At 47.8% G+C, this 19,515-nt stretch overlaps 1 protein-coding gene across 5 annotated transcripts in view; it reads right to left on the bottom strand.

Moving 5' to 3' along the window:
• The window catches only part of COBL (cordon-bleu WH2 repeat protein), a 276,082-nt gene that overhangs the window by 23,196 nt on the left and 233,371 nt on the right, over nucleotides 1–19,515 (bottom strand). For all 5 annotated transcript variants that reach the window (XM_047849242.1, XM_047849241.1, XM_047849238.1 and 2 more), the window contains one exon: nucleotides 2,249–2,558. In XM_047849242.1, coding sequence (XP_047705198.1) covers nucleotides 2,249–2,558 — 310 coding nt within the window. The remainder of the gene's footprint in view (nucleotides 1–2,248; nucleotides 2,559–19,515) is intronic.

Genomic DNA, 19,515 nt, shown 5'->3' on the forward strand with positions numbered 1-19,515 from the left:
AAACACAAAGGCATTCGTTTCTTTTGGGGGTCGGCTTACAGGCTGACGTTCTTGGTCTCATTCTTGTTAATATTTCCATAACATCGTTTGTGTGGACTGGCTCTTAAAATTATCTAAAGGGTGAAAAAAACTGATGGGCCTTTCTGGGCAAGACTGAAGAGAATTAACCTGCCTTTCTGGGCAAGACTGAAGAAAACAAAGACAGGGGGTGCTGGGGTGGGGGGAGGGACATGGCAGGACCAAAAATCCAGCTACGAAAGGAACGGAACCCAGGGGGCAGGTGGTATACAAGGAAACCAGGGTAGAGCGAGGAGTCAGGGGAAAAAATAGATTTCCTCCTTCACATCACACCCGAAAATAAACCCAGGTTGTTGAGAAGCCCAGATACGAGAAAGCAACACTAAACTTTCATGAGAAATTCAGCTCATCTTTAGTCCTTCAGGGTGTGGGAAGGGGCTCTCAAATATGCAGAGGAATTTCCGCGTTCAGGGAAAAGGGGAGAAATCTGACATTATTAAAATTAAAAAGCAATTTTTATGCAACGAACACAGAGTTACATGCAAACCACGGTCTTGAAGAATCTCCGTGGGTAGTCAAGAACTGATTTACAGATTAAGAAGAAATGGATGAACGTTCAATTTTTTTTAACTTATTTATTTATTTTTTTTAATGTTTACTTATCTTGGGAGAGAGAGTGAACAGGGCAGGGGCAGAGAGAGAGGGAGAGAGAGAATCCCAAGCAGGCTCCACACTGTCAGCGCAGAGCCCGACCTGGAGCTTGCACTCACGAGGCATGAGATCATGGCCTGAGCTGAAACCAAGATGCTTAACTGACTAAGCCACCCAGGCGCCACTGAATTTTTTTTTTTTAAGTAACATCCCAGTTTTTTTTTTAAAGAACAGTCTATGAAAAGACAATTCCTACACTAATGCACACATCACAAGATGCTCATTCTTACTGATCAGAGAATTGTAAATTAAAAAGCACGTGAAATGCCATTTGAACCCGTAGGACTGGCGAACATACGAGGTCTGCTGATGGCATGGGCCAGTACTGGTGAGGAGTGCCAGGCCATTAGAGACCACTGGAGGGTGTGTAAGCCAATCACAGTGGAGAACAATTGGCCAATAGTCCATGGTTGAAGAGGACTTTTCTGAACGTCTAGTAACTTCTCTTCTAGAAAGCTCTCTATGTGTTAACAGGAACATATGTATACCTGCCTCACTGTTTCCAGTGGGTGGAAAACCAGAAAGACCTCAGTGCCCATTAGTTAAATTTAAAAGAAAAATAAGGGGTCCCCAGGTGGTTCAGTAGGTCGAGGTGTGACTCCTGATTTTGGTTCAGGTCATGGGATCGAGCCCCGTGTCAGGCTCCATGCCCCCTACACCTCACTCATGAGCTCTCTTTCCCTCTCTAACATAAAAAAAAAAATTTTTTTTTTAATTAAAAAAAAGGAAAATAAATGAACTAATAAGACATGTATCCTCATGGATCAATCTTTAAAACTTGATGGAAAAAAGGGCACTGAGGGGCACCTGGGTGGCTCAGTCGGTTAAGCGGCTGACTTCGACTCAGGTCATGATCTCGCGGTCCGTGAGTTCAAGCCCCGCGTCGGGCTCTGTGCTGACAGCTCAGAGTCTGGAGCCTGTTTCAGATTCTCTGTCTCCCTCTCTCTGGCCCTCCCCCGTTCATGCTCTGTCTCTCTCTGTCTCAAAAATAAATAAACGTTAAAAAAAAAAATTAAAAAAAAAAAGAAAAGAAAAAAGGGCACTGAGATTATGGTCCCATTTATATAAAAGGAAAAACAAACTAGCCCATGTTAGGTATTACAGTAAGACCTTGGTCTGCAAGCATAATTTATTTCCAGAACATGCTTGTCATCCAAAGCACTCGTACATCAAGGCGCATTTCAAGAACCATTGGCTCAGGCGTGACCACATTGGGCGTCACGTGCGACTTGTGTTGCAAGGCATCGCTCGTTCATCAAGTCAAAATTGACTAGAAATATTTGCTTGTCGTGTGGAACCCTCGCAGAACGAGTTACTCGCAAGCCAAGGTTTTACCGTACTTCTAAACCCCCGCGTGTCTAGAAAGAGCGTGAACACCCGGCTGTGGATCGCACCCCCAAATCAGGGAGTGGCAGCTGCGGAGGGCACCCGGCATGCATTTGTCGGGTCACCACAACCCACAGACCTTCCTCCTCGAGTCCAGGATGGGCCCTCCCTCTCCAGCTGTCCCGTGACTCACCTCGAGTGCCGTCGCCCAGAGCTGTTCCTCTCCCGCGTGGGGCTCTTCCGGGGACCCAGTTCTGGGGTCCCAGCCAGGTCCTGGTCGCTGCCGTCTTCCTGGTCCGTGGCCCACTTATCTTTGGATTTCACGCTGTCGTGCTGGGAATCCAGGGACACGATGTCTGACGGGGAGCTCACCACTCCTGAGTCTTCGGTTGTGTCCTCGGAGGCAAAACAGCTGCCGACAGACACGGTCTCCTCGGCCTCGGACGGCACCGGTGGGGCCCCGTCCGTGCCACGGGGACTGCCGGGCCCCAGGGGCAGGCTCACTGGACAAAACACGGCAAGGACACGTCAGCCGGCACGTCTCCACACGGCCGAGCGCATGTGAACACCAACCCGCCTGACTCCCCTGGACGGTGGAATTCAGGGGGGCTGGGAGCACAGGAAGACCCGATCGGGCCTCACAGCTTCCTCCAGAAGCGCCTTATGACTCGGAGGGAGCCGGGGGCCGGTTCGTGATGGAGAGCAAAACTTGCCCTCAAACGTCAGCACGTTCCGGATCAGCCTTTTGGCTTTTGACCCGCGTGTGTGACTGCGGGCAGACGCGTTTAAAAATTCCGACAAATGACACAGCGTTTGCCGTGCTTTCCAGCCTGACCCTTGCTTTCGCTGAAGTTGTTCTGAAGTGAGTTCTTCCCCCAAGACCATCCTTTCCAGACATAAACAAAATGAGAAGTAAACAATACTGTGTGGGAGCTTCTGACAAATGTTCCACAGGAACATTCGGAATCCGCCCTACAGGGTCAAACTTCATGCCTCTTCGGCATCTGGCTCCCCCTTCATTTTTATCTAATTTGTTTCCTCCCCTTCGTTTTTTTTTACATGCGAGCAGGGAGCTCTGGTCCAAACAAGAGGGGATCCTGGAAGATTACCTCCAAGACCAATGAGAAGGAACCAGAATGCAAATGGCTTTGGTTGGGGTTCTCTTGTTCCTGAGTGAGATTTACTGCAGCAGGAAGAACGAGAGGCAGAGATTTGCAACGATCAGAGCGAGGGTTACACTGAAATAGTAATGACGGGGAACACTGTAGCCATTTGGCACAACATACAAGCAAGCCCTTCAGAGATACATTAAGTATGGAAGTACAGCGAGCCTCCGGGTTCCCTAAGGTCACCGAACGCTCCATGCCTGCAGGACAGGAGGACATCACCCTGGACCAGCTACACACCAGACGTGTTTACTTCGAATTAATGTAGAAACAGATTTTAAGCCTCAAGACATCCGATCTCAGCCCTGTTCCCGGCGGTCCAGGAAGCAAGGACCGCGCTGTGCTGCGGTTTCCAGCTGTCTTGTTGTAAAACCGTTTCTCCAATACGTCGTTGCTGGATTGCTACAGTGAATTAAGGCCGTAGGGGTGCCCAGGGCTCACTGCACGTGATCACGACCTGGAGTCCAGCGACGGCCTCACAGGGACATGCTTTTAACCGGACAGCAGACTTAGCAACGTAGAATTAATGAACCCGAAAGAGCGCCAAGGAGAGCGTTCCTCGAGGGGCTGGCTTATTTGAGGTCACGAACAATGAAATAAACAAAATAACAAAATTACATATATAAAAACAAAACAAAACAAAACACAGACATTTCACAACAGAGCTCGAAAGGAAAGACCAGAGCACAAAGGAGGAATTGTTTAGAGGCACAAATGCGCGAGGCGGTGTGTCCGAACCGCACGCAGAGAGCGCTGTTAACAATACCCGCCTTCTTTTGTTTTTTTTCCTCGGTGCCATCTGCTAATGTCAACTTGAGGTGTGTCTGCACAGGTGGAGTGGGGCTGGCTGGTCGGAGGGAGGTGTCAGCATGCAGCAGGGTCCCAAACAGGTGGCTCGGTCCCCCTCTTCCCACCCCAGGGGTCACCCTAGCATGAAGTAACCCCAAAGAAGCCTTCGGGACCGCCTGCGGCTAGGGGGTCCTCCTGGCACACTCGTGTCCTGGACACTTGGAATACATCCCTGGCGGATGGGGGACGCCAAGCCCTCCCCATCCCCTTTCTCTCCAGTTATGCGATCCAGAATGCTGGCCTGGGCTTGCTTTACACCCTACAGACGTTTGGGAGCAAAAAAAGCAAGTAGAAAGTCACTGCTCTAAATTGAGCCAACTGCAAACCTAAGTCGACAAGGTGTGAGGAGTCTATATTCGGCGTGTATGTGTGAAACCATTTTAACAATATACGGTAAAGACTGCCATTTCCGGAGCTCCCCTCCTGCCCGGGCAAGTCTCTTCTAATGGATCACCTTCCCAGGGCCAGAGTAACTGCATCCTTGAACCCACTGGACAGGTGTTCGGTGAGGGTCCACCCATGCGCCGTCCCCAGGGTTCAGGGAGCAGGTAAGGGCGGCCACACTGTCAGGAGGGTGGTCACCCAGGCACGGGAGGAACAAGTGCATAAAGGCCCAGGGAGAAGGGACCCACCTCAGGGGACTGGCCAAGGAGAGACCAGCAAACAACTTCCTGAAACACTGCTGGGGGAGCCGTCAAAGCCGGCCCTGATCTGGAGATAGGAAGGAACATTCCTGTGAGGCTCCAACCTGGCTCGGTGTGGTTTTCATGTCTGTCTGCAGTCAACCCCGTCGGTCTGAGAATCTTCGCTTAGAATCGGACATCACCACCTCCCTCGCCCTGCCCCAGCTTTGAGTCTCCTCTGGGCTGGTTCCTACTGTTAGCCCTGTGAGCTGTAAGATGTTTTGAACATTTCTGAGTAAGATAATGGTGCAGGAGAATTTTCTTTTTTTTCTTTATCGATTCTAAACAGAAGCCCAAAACATAGAAGAAAAGCTTGGAGCGGCTTTGGCTGTTATTTATGGGGCCGTCTAGATCCTTCTGTGCACCCCTCACCTCCCTCACTTAGCCCCTGATTCCATGAAGCCAGTGGTCCTGGGGACCCCAACTTGAAATCCAGGGACAGCCCAAGAAGGGCTGGGTTAAGAGCCCGAATCCCACATCCAGGTCCAAGTTCTACTCCAAACTCGGGACTGCCTTTTCCCCTTTCTGTAAAATAAGCACGTGGGTTCTGAGGAGCTCTAAAATCCCTTCTAGGTACAGAGTACTACTGTTCTCTGAAATTCCAAATTTAAATGTAAGATGCAAACGTTCTTTGGACAGTTGACCAGTGACTAGGAATTGTAGAAGAGATGCGTCATTGTTTACGTCCTTTCTGCTGTCTTCCATCGGCCCTAGAAGTATAGCTCGTGATTTTTGAGCTAATTAATTTGCTAGCAAGTCTGCTGTTCTCTCAAGGCGTGAACAACCTTTTTGACCTAAAACGTTACCACTGCAAGATTTCTGCAAATGTGAAAACCACACTTAATTTGTCTTTAACAGAAGCCTAATATGAATTCTTGATTAAATTCTCTTCCAAATGAATGGCCATAGAGCCTGAGTAAGGAATACTAACCCCTTCACTGTCCTCCACCTAAATTTTATAATCCTGTGGTTCAAATGCCCTTCTGTCTCAATGAGAGCTTCCAGAAATTTCTCTAGCTAAGGTGTAAAGAAGAAAATGCTAACTTACGGCCTCCAGTTCCTCAAGGTGAACACCGTCATGTTCCATTCAGTACCCACGTCATTGAGTTTTTCATTTACAAAGTCACCAAAAAAATTTCAAACACTAAACATAAGGATCTTCCAAGGACTCTTGTAACGGATTCAGTTTTGAGTGATTTTATTGAATGTAAGTGCAAGGTCTTGTACCCTAAATCGTGTTCTCTTGCTAGTCATGACTAAGGGAGATTCCCCAAGGGTCACTTTCACCACATTGATGTGGACCAGAGACAATGTCTCACAGAAAGGATTCTTTTTCCCCTCTCACTGATGCCTATGATTTCCACACACTATTGATAGCCAATCACCGATGCTCATCTTTCATCCCGACTACTTTGGTTTAATTTCCTATGTTCTAACAATTGAGAAAAAAGGGAAGAAACAGGGGAGATACTGGAAAAGTGCACTTGAATCAGTAGTGCAAACTGGCACGTGTTTGCCGATAGTTTCTGTCATATACATCCGCAAATAATTTTGAACCACCATGTCCCCCTAAACATTTTTCACTGACACGCGAAAATTTCCATCTTGAGTTGATGGGTTGCACCAGATGTAATTTCTACTGTACTGTAAACAGCAATACTTTAAAAAGAGTTGTATCAGTTTTTAATGTAATCATGGGCCCCTCAAAGGTAGTGCACGATGCAGGTAACAGTACAGCCAGTTCACGATAGAGGATCATTACACACACACACACACACACACACACACACACACACATACAGACACACAATTTTCTTCAAGAAGGCAGGATAATGAAGACTTTGAAAGCACTAATGGATCTAAAATAGATTCTCTGGAATCTGAATTCTCTTAAGAGTCAATGATGTAATCAATGCATACTTCTCCAGAGCCTGAGACATACGTTTAAGCCTAGAATCCTAATACACCCAGGAAAATGGGCAGGGAAAATTTCAATTTCCACCACTGAAAGGCAGGACTGGATTCCAGTCACTGTTCTATTAAGACATATATAGACAACAGCTGCTGTTTTTGTCTGTCCAGCACCATCCCCCTCCCTGTTAGTGCTAAACGAATTCCTGCTTCCTGTGGCCAACCTATTTCTCAACATCTGGGTGAGTCTAACAACTGCCCCTAACTACCCTGGGCCCTGGGGGATGGGCGTGAGAGGAACCAAATCTGGCCAATTTAAACCGTGCACACAACGGTAGACCAAAGGAGGGCATGTGTGCTCAGCTGGACAAATCAAGGCCTGCCTCTGGACCTTCCCACCAGAGCTCCTGGGGAAGCTGGTCTCACTGGCCTGGAGTCAATGGAATGGCAGAGTCTTGGATAAATAGCCATTTGGACGAGCACATGGAGAGAACTTGTTCAGGGATGGGGGAAAACACAGTCCTAAGACAGTAATTGGGTACCTGGACTCCGCCATGACCATAATGAGGATTCATCTCTTAAAATTCCCAGTCATGGGAGCCAAAAAACTCCCACAAAAACCCACTTCCCTTAACCAGTTCAAGACATGTTTCTTTCTCTTGGAACCAAAGACTCCTATCTAATCAATAGGTAAATTACCCTGATATTTTCATCAGTATACCTATAATATGTATTGAATATGAATGCCATAATGTCAAAATATTTATTATAAATATTAGATATGTTCATATGTTTATTAATGTTAACTAGAAATACAAAAAATATATAATTATGATTAACGATTTAATGTTATATAATTATGATTATGATTCAACATAATCTATGTTAAATATTATACATTAAATATATAATATAAATTATATGATTTTTAGTATATACATATAAAATGCAAATTAAAAATATGTAACTATTTTACATTATGTTTCTATTATAGGAACTTTTATGAAATGCAACAGTTGTATTATCACACCCTTCCCTTTTCTAGATTTATTTTCCATTATTTGGATTATATATTTGAGTAGTTGTATTGTCAGAACAATCTAATTTGGATCCAGTTACTCTCTAAGCCCTCTTGTGTCTGAAGATTGTCTTCATCTAATCCATATCCTTGATGATCAGTATGGCTAAATCCAAGCAAGATTCAGATCACAATCCTTCTTCAAGATTCTATTCTTGGTTCCTTCTTTCCTGGCATCCTGCCTCACACATGAGAATCTGTATGCTAACATGGTTCTTTCCAACTCTATATAATCTTATCTCTTGCAGCTGGCAAGAGTTTCCTCTTTATCTGTGAATATCAAAAATTTCACCAAAATTTGTCTGTGTATTTAATTTCCAAGAGGTTTTGGATGTCCTTTTATTCATTTATTTTTCAGTAATTCCCTGCTCTTGTTTTATGTATGTGATAATCCATTACAATTCTCTGAGGCAAACACAAAAAATATTTAAAGTTCTATTTTGTTTCCTAAATAAACCCTACTTCCTTTGGGGTTAGTTCCTCTGATCAGTTCATTGTTCCTCTTTCATGCATTAAGAAAAAAAAAAGATTGTTTAGTGATTCTTGACTATTTTCATGGGTTTAAATGAGGGTGTCAATAATGATAGGGAGTGGATTTCTTTCATATATGGGAATAGCACGGTTTCCTTAGGATACAACAGAAAGCCCTATGACAGATTGGGCTAAGAAGAGATCCACGGGGTAGAAAGGGAAGTCACCTTCTCGAAAGGACTCCATTGGGATGAGGTATCTCGTTTCTTCAAGCAGCCATAATGGTTGGCCATCCTTCAATTAAGCTCAGTCATCTTAAAACTAAAGTTTCATTGTGCCATCATGTGCCTGTTTCAGCAAATAGCTACACAGGATTCTTTATGCTGATGTCTGGCTATGAGAGTCACGTAAAACATTAGACCACTGGCTAATTACTACCAGATAGTATAGTCCAACATTGATGTTTGGAAATCATATAATGGTAGTTGGGTGTAGCCATTCCGCAATGTTGTAATGGATACTATGTAGCTGCCTCCAATTTAACCCAACGCCCTCTGCAGCGTGGTTATCATGACTCCTCTTTTGCAAATTATAAAAGAAGCCCCAGCCAACAAATTATTTCATCTATCCCTGAGGGTATGTGTTGCAGAAACTTACTCTGCCAGGCCCATTAAAGTAGCAAGTCCATTCAAAATCACACAAAATCACGTGGTAGGCAAGAGTCAAATTAGGGGTCTTTCGCCACATAATGAATTTCACTGAGAATACCTACATTTAAGCTTTTCTAAGTGACAGGATTTTCTTCCATGTTCTATGGAAAAAATCTTGATTCTATTTGTCCAGGGACTTCAGTATATTCTAAAAGACTTTTGAGAAAAAAGCTCGGGCTGTTGGTACATATATATTTCTGGGGCCTCAGTCTGAAGAAGCATGTACTTTATACTGGCAAGAACAAAGCTGATGCTTTGCTTTTCGTCATCAAAATAGAAACCCTGTCTCCAGGTAGTCTAGAGTATTCAAGCACATGAATTGTATTTAATCAACACCTCAGAAAATCTGACGTTCAGGGACTTGCCAAGTTGCCAAGGGACTCAATTTCGAATTGACTATGAGTCAGGTCTGGCACGAAGCAAAGGTGAGTCATGTGCCATTTTGGATAGGCAATCTAAGAAAAATACCGTCCGTTTCCTCCGCTAATTTCTCCCACGTTCCATCCCTTATCACTAGACTCTACAGAACAAAATGTGTGATCTACTTTGGCTTAGCTTTCCAAAAAGCTCTGTTCAGCCACTGCTCCTGATCCAAAGTTGGCATCAAAGTGACCCAATGAAGAATATTTTTGCAGTACTATAGAGAGCTGTTGTTAGCATCCACGATAGTACTCAGTGTCTTTCGTAAGAGTAACCATTTTAGTTTGTCCTGAAATTCAGATCATCCTTTCTCCCTCTTTTGATTAAATGAACGTGTGCCCTTTGACTCCGTGTTCTCCCTTATCTTCCTTTGGTTGTAGCAAAATGTGGAAGTTGGTGGGCACAGACCATATTGTCACTGCAATAAAACATTCCAGGAGGTGTTTTTAAGAAAAGCTAAACAGAAAAAGAAAACTTTTTCCTTTTTTTTTGTCCCTTTCTGTAATGTGTGTCAGATTACAATGTTCTTTCTTGGTCACTCTGTCCTTCCGTGTCCTTATTGATGGTTTCTGAAGTTTTACCACCTGTAACACCTACCAAGCATATGAATGCTCCTGGCTGATGGGTGTAAGGATATCTTTTTTTCCTTCGCACCTTGGTGCTCTCACGCCTAGGGAGACCTGAGGAACCCCAGCGACATGCCTTCATTGCACTGGTAGCTGTCTGGGTTCACTAAGACGCTAAGGTTTTTCAGTGGCATCAAGGCTCCTGCTAACGTTTCTTCCCCACTCTGGACTGTCCTCCCTGCAAAGAGTGACTTTCTGAATTTTTCCCCTGGCATCTCCCTGTGCTGAAGGCCACTTCCTTCCACCCCTCCGATTCGTGGACAGGGTCTCTCTCTTGAGGGTCTGTGTACAGGTGGCCCAGTGTGGTCTGTGGGCTCCAGGGCAGGCCCGTGGGAACAGAGCCCAGGCCCTTTCAGCTCTCCTTGCTTTTCTATTCTGTGCCTTCGTTCTCATTTTCAGGCCAACACGATTTCATTTACTCTCTTGCAAGAGCAGCTATACATTTAAAATGGTCACTACGTGGGGTGCCTGGATGGCTCCATCGGTTAAGCATCCGACTCTTGATTTCATCTCAGGTCATGATCTCAGGGTTTGTGGGATCGAGCCCCGAGTCAGGCTCTGTGCTGACATCGAGGAGCCTATTTGGGATTCTCTCTCTGCCTCTTTCTCTGCCCCTCCCCTTCTTGCTCTTTCTCTCTCAAGAAACATTAAAAAAAAGTGATCACTACGTAAGATCTAGCATTTTGAGATGCTCTGTAGCAGAAAGGGGTTTCTGACCCACCATACTGCTGGACAACTCAGGCGTGGTGGGGAGAATGGCCACAGGCGCCGGAGCAGCCAGAGGGGCACCCTTGCAGAGTTGGATCGAGTAAGCTTCCACCAGGAGAAGCAACTGAATATCCGACCGCAGGGCTGACCACCACCTGCGTTTCCATTGGATGCGTTTCCTCCCTCGAGTTCTCAGAAGAGGACTTCTCTTTCTTCTTCAAAGTCTTCCTCCCTCCAGGGTTCCTCAGGTCCCCCCTCCTCCACGCCCTTGGAGATCTGCAGCTGTCCCTGCTCTGATGCCTCCCCCTGGCCTTGCAATGCCCACAGCATCATCGCTGAAGCCCTGGCACTGTGTCTCCCCAGCTTGGAGGCACCCTCTTCAGGAATGCAGGCAAGAGTCCTCTCTCTGAGGCCGCAGTGAAGACGCCACGAGACGGCACATGTAGAGAGGTCAGCAGGGCACAGAGTCGAGGCTCAGTAGTGGCAGCCATGGTTACCATTAGTAGGTGCTGGACCTCACTGGGCTGTTGGCCGCCAAGCATCCAAATCCCCTGGAAACTATGGTTCTTGTGGTTGGCTTGCACTGGAGTCCACTGGAGGGCTTGTTAGAATAGATTGCAGAGCGACCCTTCCATGAAAGATTCTGATTCAGAGGGTCTCAGGCGTCCCCCGCCTCAACCTGCACCTGCTCACATGTTCCAAGTGATGCTGAGGCTCCTGGTCCAGGTCTACACTTGGGGAGCTTTCTCCAGCTCCTCTAGGGTCCCCTGGCCAGCTTGTGCTTCTCCCCTCGCTAAGCTGCAGCTGAGAACAGTCCATACCTAAGCCAGGTGGCTTCCTCCCTCTACCTCCTAAAACCTCTTCACTGCTGTGTTTCAAAGGCACTGGAGGTAATGAATGGACCCGCTAAAAAACTCCTGGTCAATCCGTGATCTCAAGATGCAGGGGCATTTTTCTCCACAGAAGGCTCTCCATGAAGTGAAAAGTGACATCTTCTTCAAAACGGAAGGGCAGGGGGTGCCTGGGTGGCTCAGCTGGTTAAGTGTCCAACGCTTGGATTTCAGCTCAGGTCATGATCTCACAGCTCACGGGATTGAGTCCCACGTCAGGCTCTGGGCTGACAGTGCAGAGCCTGCTTGGGATTCTCTCTCCTTCTCTCTCTGCCCCTTCCCCTGCTCATGCTCTCTCTCTCTCTCTCTCTCTCTCTCTCTCTCTTTCTTTCTCAAAATAAATGAATAAACTTTTTAAAATAAACCAGCAGGATGGAATAAACTTTCAGGAATTACGTTAGAGCGTTTTCAGAAGACTGTTACAAACACAAAACACATCCCAAGTGGTTGTAGAATACGCCCAAGACACAAAAAAGAAGAAATCACACTGGGGAAGGGTGTGGACTTGGTGGGAGAAGGAAAGGTGAGAGGGGCTGTGGCTCCTGGAGTCTTGATTTGGGGCAGGAGGTACCGAACAGGCAGAGTGGAAGGAAAATGGGGTCCTGAACCGCCTGGAAATACGATGCCAGACAGAGAAGCAAGACTCTGAAGTCATATGTGTCACAAAGGCTGTCACAGACCTTGTGAGAGTCACCTTGACAAGGTACCTGGGAAAGAAGCCTCACCAGCGACAGAGTGAAAGCACAGGTCCCCAAGGATCACATCTCACATTTCTGCATCACTACCTGTGGCCAATGTCAGCTCTGTCGCTTGCTTAGCTGGCCAATTTGGTTATTTCTACCTTACCAATTATTTGTATAAATTGTCTGATGTTTGGGACTGACTGAATGGGACAGACAGTAAAAAACATGGCTTACTCACATGGTTACCTGGGTCTGGACTAGTGCAGAAAACCACATTTTTCATATTGAGAAGACACACTAGAAGGGAATATCAAGGTAATTTCCCTACAATAATTTTCAGAAATCATAACATGCTAACATGCCATCAAAAGGCAATACAGGAAAGTTAAATGACTCTTAACCATGCTTGTATGTTGTGTTTTCACACACACACACACACACACACACACACACACACACGCACGGCAAAATCACCACCTAAAGGCCACTTGAATACAGTAGAGAGTGGTGAGTATAAAAATAATGAGCAGTAACACTTCCCTCTTTCCCTAGAGGCCCTCTCCCCAGAGTCCAGCCCATCTTGGGGATGCGCATCTGCTTATAACGATGACATGATCATCACCAGTGCCTGTCATTTTAGGAAACTTGCATACAACTGTTTTCATCCTTGGCCGAAGTTAACAGACCGCACAGCCAGTAAATCAGACATTTCACACACAAACCACCTGTATCACAATTATGGTGGCCCCCAATAACTTGGCTTTATGCCAGAAAGCACTCATCACAGCAGAACCTACTGGTACCCAAAAGAACCTCCCTGCAGATGCCAGGCTCCAGCCTCAGTTGTCAGGATCTGCTGCAAGGATTCCAAGCTGGATGTCGTCCCTGTGGGAAGGGAGGGACCCATCTTGTCCTCCAGCCTGCTTACGCTTAGAGATACTCTCCCCACAACTGCACCTTACCATACTTTTTCTATTGGGATTCTTTTGAGTTTTAAAATAAAAGTTTTGGGGGCGCCTGGGTGGCGCAGTTGGTTAAGCGTCCGACTTCAGCCAGGTCGCGATCTCGCTGTCCGTGAGTTCGAGCCCCGCGTCAGGCTCTGGGCTGATGGCTCGGAGCCTGGAGCCTGTTTCTGATTCTGTGTCTCCCTCTCTCTCTGCCCCTCCCCCGTTCATGCTCTGTCTCTCTCTGTCCCAAAAATAAATAAAAAACAAAAAAAAAAAAGTTTTGTTTTTTCCCTTGGGGTATAGAAAGGGAGACTCCAACAATCGGAAAGAGAATAGCCACTCAGCCCCAAGATGACTTCACAGTCGGTCACTTTTTCTTGTAGTCTTTGTTTCTTAAGACTTTCTTTTTGATAAATCTCTAACAAAATGCCTTAAATGTGTGAAGAAAAGCAGATATGTCACCCTATTGGTGTTTATGTACTTCCTTTACACCCAACTGATTGAACAAGCTACTTCTCTCCTACACCTTTTATATCTGTTCAAACAATTATGGTACTGATTCAACTGTGGCCTTGAGCAAATCCAGGTGACAGGGAAGGGTCTGGAGGCAAACATACCTGGGGTGCACTGCAGGCCACAAGCCTTTGCAGACACCCATCTGTGCCCAGCCTGAGGAGTTCAGCAGCAAAGAGACAGCATCTTCTGGCCCAATGGTGTCTCTGTCCATTTGGTGGGGCTCAGCCTCGCCTCCCCTTTGGGATGGTTGCTGTTCCAGGCTGGGACTGCATGGAGACCCCAGGCTCCTATTCCAGTCCGGGCTTCACTCTTGCCTCCAGCATTCACTGTTCTCAGTGGATCACCCCTCACAGCAGCTGGCGGATGGGGGAATGTCACTAATGGTCCCATGGGTGACCACGTCCCAGAGGGGGGGGGGTGCTGGTGAAAAAGTGGGAGCTCCTTTGCAACTCTCCAGACTACCTGCTTTCGCTCTGTGTTCAGGACCAAATCCATCCCAACAGACAGCCTGAGATGACTGTCATTAATTTGCCATTTTTTCTAGTTTTGGGAGATCACCCTTGGCCTGTCCTCTGGGTCCCCTCTGGGGGCTCAGATGGATCCTCCTCCCTTTGGTTCTCTTGGGCCTTTATTTGTACTTTTCATCTTACGACTCCAAGAGAGCAAGCCCTGGGTCTTCCGTGTCTGATGCAATGGAGGTGCTTCATCCCAGTTTGCATCCTACAAATTCTCCGTGGACATTGCCTTCCTGACGGGCACCTGCCTCAACATGGCTGGAAGTGGCCTCCAGCCGATCTCGCCTTGGCATGTACATGACACTGTGGCGTGCCTGAGCGCTGTGCCATCCAGGCTGCTCAGGCTGGCAGTCATGCGTCTTCGTGGGTCATATCTCCCGCGTGATGCTCAGAGCTGAGATGCCCGTCTGCAGGGATCTAGCTCATAGCAAGACAAGGTTGCCACTGGCTTCTCCAACTCCAAACAGAAGTCCTGATTTTCCCACTCCCCAAAATCCCACTGAGCTTTCTCTAGCAACAGAAAAAACTGTGGGCCCTAAATAAATAGAAGTACACTGGCCATAATTCATCTACGCATTTCTGTTACTTTTCTCTGAACTTCCACATCTTAATAATTAAAAAGTATACATCCATAGGACTTCTTACCCCTGTAGTCACAGTTCCACCCCAAGGAGGTTTCTTCTTTTTTAAAAAATCTTTATTCATTTTGAGACAAGAGGAGAGAGCACACGTGAGTGAGCAGGCAGGGCGGGGGGAGGGTTCAGTGGTGGAGAGAGAGAGAATCCCAAGCAGGCTCCACGCTGTTGGTGCAGAGCCTGACTCAGGGCTCGATCCCATGAACCCCAAGATCGTCACCGGAGCTGAAACCAAGAATCGGACGCTTAAGCAACTGACCCACCCAGGCACCCCACAAACAGATTTCTTTTTTTTTTTTTTTTTAATTTTTTTTTTTCAACGTTTATTTATTTTTGGGACAGAGAGAGACAGAGCATGAACGGGGGAGGGGCAGAGAGAGAGGGAGACACAGAATCGGAAACAGGCTCCAGGCTCTGAGCCATCAGCCCAGAGCCCGACGCGGGGCTCAAACCCACGGACGGTAAGATCGTGACCTGGCTGAAGTCGGACGCTTAACCGACTGCGCCACCCAGGCGCCCCTCAAACAGATTTCTTAAATGAGCTGTTTTGTGAGCATTGAGGGCTCTTGAAATTCAACACAGATTCTTGGCTGTTTTTGCTGCACTGAGTACTGTTTTCCTGCTTCCCTCTCTCTCCTACAGAAGATTCTGGATTTTAGGCCCACATTCATTTGCACCAAAGATCATCTGCCCTGAGGTACTCCCTTGGGGGGCCGAGGACACGTGGACCTCCTCTTGGCCCAGACTTCACACCCAAAGCACATGGTATTCAGAGAACACTCGGGTCAAAATCCGTATCTGAATGTGAGGCCAAAGGATGAAGTGGCTTGAGAAAGGTCACCCTGCTCGCTGGTCGTGCTGGGTGAGCTGTCCCAACAGCCCTGTGCTGTCCTCTCCCACGTGTGACCTTCTTACCACCAGCCTCAGAAATGGCCAGTCCTTAGCCCTGTGGAGTCTAGAATTTTACAAATACCTTCAGTCATTTCTTTCTGGGGCAGGTTAAGTCCAGAGGGCATAGAGCTGTGGATTATTTTTTTTTTAGATTTTTTTTTAATGTTTACTTATTTTCAAGAGAGAGAAACAGACAAAGTGCATGCGGGGAAGGGGCAGAGAGAGAGGGACACACAAAATCTGAAGCAGGTTTCAGGCTCTGAGGTGTCAGCACAGAGCCCGACTCAGGGCTCGAACTCACGAGCTGTGAGATCGTGACCTGAGCCAAAGTCGGATGCTTAACCGACTGAGCCACCCAGGCGCCCTGAGCTGTGGATTATTTTAGTCAAAGGAGGCAGTGTCTCATGAGGCTTATTTGAGGGTAATTTAAAAAGAGAGAGAGAGAGACGCTTCAAAAATGCGGTGTACGTCCTTTAGAAAAGGGTATTTTCCAGAACAGCTGCCTCTGTGAGTGCTGGTCTCCTGCCCTCACAGGCACCCAGAGCCTGGCTCATGACACAGGCTGGGAAGAACGGGGTCCTGCTCCCCTCTGCCCTCTGCCTCAAGCTTGATTTCATTCACTAAACTTGACCCCATCGTATATTTGAGTATGAGGCCCTCCCGGAGGTAAAACTCAGCATAGACATCTCCAACCGTTAATGTGACTTTTCTGCACACATTTTCCTTGTCATCCGTCTGACTGCACAGGACCGTGACTCAATCATGCCCTGAGCCAGCAGGTCTGCTGGGGCAAACAGGCCATCGTTTGCTTATGGGCTCCCATCCCCTCTTTCCTTTCCCGAATATTCCTGGCGGTAGAATAATGCCTTCGCACAGCTTGGACATTGTCTCTAAAAATGCGTCCGCTTCAAGAAGCCCGAAACCAGCATGGAATTCTTAGGTTCCTGAGTTCTTACAGGGGGCACTGCAATTATCTGCAACCCCCCCTGCAACTCGGGGTTGACTTCCCAAAGGCAGGAAGGGGCGATGACTCCAGGCCCGGCATCCCAGCGTGATCTGCATTTCTGGCCCCACAACAGGCCTATTCCTGCCTCGTTTGTTCGCTGGGTCTCTGAGGACAGAATAACCCAAGGTATCAAAGAAGTCATACCCAGGGCCTGGGGAAGAGTGAAGAGCTAGGGTCTTGTCCCTTTAAGGCACGAGTTCTTCTGGCCTTTTAATCCCTCTCCATCGGGTGACCGTCCACTGGTGCCTGGCACGCATTGGGTGATCGTTTTGAACCGCAGCCTTACGCCATGTGAAGACAGACACGTTGGGAAGGCCCATCGGGGGCTAAACAGTAAAGAGGATTAAAATGGTCCTAATTAAAATCGCTCATTACGTTTCTCACGCTTTGAAACTGTTCTGAAAAGCAAAATGTGCCCTCAGCAACAGGCTAATCCAGTACTTTAAGTCTCTAAGATTACTTTTGCAGTGCACCTCCCTGACAGCGCTATACCCCGGAACAGCAGACCCAGCATGGGTGTTTGGAGCGACACAACCCGGTTCATCTTTCTGCTTGCTTGCCCGCGTGCCCGGCATGAAGGACACCTGCTTGAAGGCACAGCTGCCGCTCTGAGTGACGCCTCCCTCATCCGCAGCTCTGGGCTGCAGCCCTGGGTCATGGCGTTACTGCAGGGCAATCGCTCAAGTCAGAATCTTGGTGTCCGGGCGCTCGGGCTGCCCACTGAGACCCGGGGAGAGGCTTCCCGTCAGCGCCGGTGGTTTCTCTGAAGTGGCCGATGACACCCCAAGGGTCTCCACCAGATTAAGCCAGTGTAAGAGCAGCCACACGGCTTGGGCGGTCCCAGATGGCACGGTGGCCTATTTATTTCTGTGTTTCATCATCCCATGGAAACATGGGCACTTGCCGATCTACAAGTGCGGCAGCAGAACATGATCTCTTCCTTGTCAGCCCTGGGCAGGGCTCGACGTGTCCTACGAGGCAGCCTGGAGCCGGCTGGCCCCTGGGGCTATGTGGTGGGTGCAGGGCGGGCGGTGGCATGTGCGGGCCTGTAGCATCTGGCCCGGCCGTCCCGGGGGAGGGACAGGCTGACCTCCACGCCAGGGTACACACGGGACTAACCCTAGCGGTGTTCCCACTCACCCAGGCTGCAAAAGGACCCAGCAGCCCTGGAAAGCCCTGGAGGGCATGGCCTCCCCCAGAATGCCCCGGAAAGGGGGGGGCACACCTCACAAGGGTGAGGCACTTTGTCCTCAGGAGCTGTAAAAAGGCGCATTTTAAGAAGCCTCTTCAAAGTCATCCAACACCCTAGGATAAAAGAGGAGGACGGGAACAGCCGGCATCATCGGTGTGAGCTCCCGAAGGAGAAAGTTAAACAGTTTTGCCCCAGGCTTCTGTGACAGTGGAATATTTACATTTTTCTGGGTTTTTAACATTTATTTTTTTATTGTTTAGTTTTGAGAGAGAGGGAGAGAGAGATGGGGTCAGAGGATCTGAAGCAGGCTCTGTGCTGACAGCAGGGAACCCGACGCGGGGCTTGAACCCATGAACCGTGAGATCACGACCTGAGCTGAAATTGGACACTTAACTGACTGAGCCATCCAGGTGCCCCTACATTTTCCTGATTTAAAAAAAAATTTTTTTTTTTTTACATTTTATTTATTTTTGATAGAGAAAGAGCACAAGTGGGGGAGGGGCAGAGAGAGATGGAGACACAGAATAATCCGAAGCAGGCTCCAGGCTCCGAGCTGTCAGCACAGAGCGAATGCGGGGTTCAAACCCACGGACTGCGAGATCATGACCTGAGCTGAAGTCGGAAGCTTAACTGACTGAGCCATCCAGGAGCCCCCACATTTTCCTGGTTTTTTTTAAATGAGGACTTGAATTACCTTATCTCTCCAGTTTGACTGAAGCAGGGACATAAACTCACACGTGCACGGGGTCAAGGACCATCTGCGAGGGACAGATGTGAGGCCAGGTGGGGGCATGGGCCACGGAGAAGAGTGCGTGCCTGTCTACAATGAGCAGCTACTCCTGTGTCCCACGCTGTTTCTTTCGTGAGGAAAAGCGATTTTGCTATATATATATATATATATATATATATATATATGTTTTTTTTTTTTTGCGGGGGGCGGTCTTGGTGGGGGAAGAGCAGAAATCAAGATTTTAATGCACAATCTCCTGTGTTTTAAATGTTGGCCACTTTCCTAATAGTTAAGATTTGTTGAGAGCTGGCCATTATTCTTTTTTTAATTTTTTTTTTAACGTTTACTTATTTTTGAGACAGAGAGAGACAGAGCATGAACGGGGGAGGGTCAGAGAGAGGGAGACACAGAATCCGAAACAGGCTCCAGGCTCTGAGCTGTCAGCACAGAGCCCGACTCGGGGCTCGAACTCACGGACCGTGAGATCATGACCTGAGCTGAAGTCGGCCGCTTAACCGACTGAGCCACCCAGGCACTCCTGGAGAGCTGGCCATTATTCTAAATGCTTTACAGGTAGGTAAGTGTCAAAACTACCTTTGCTCTCAGAATACAACTGAGGCCCAGAGAGGTGGCTGAGATGCCCCGCCCCCACCCCAGACTTGAGCGGATGTGGTCGGGCTGCCTCAGCATCTGGCCTCCGTGATTGGTTCAGAACTCTCGCTCATGGCAGAGTTTGGATTCAGAGCCTGCCCCGCCTCTAGAATTGTGTCAACCTCCAGATTTCCTTGCGGATCAAGCCAGCTTGAGTTGCTCTATTTACAGGCACGAGCATA

The sequence above is a fragment of the Prionailurus viverrinus genome, chromosome A2, assembly GCF_022837055.1.
Source record: "Prionailurus viverrinus isolate Anna chromosome A2, UM_Priviv_1.0, whole genome shotgun sequence".
Taxonomy (NCBI): Eukaryota; Metazoa; Chordata; class Mammalia; order Carnivora; family Felidae; genus Prionailurus; species Prionailurus viverrinus.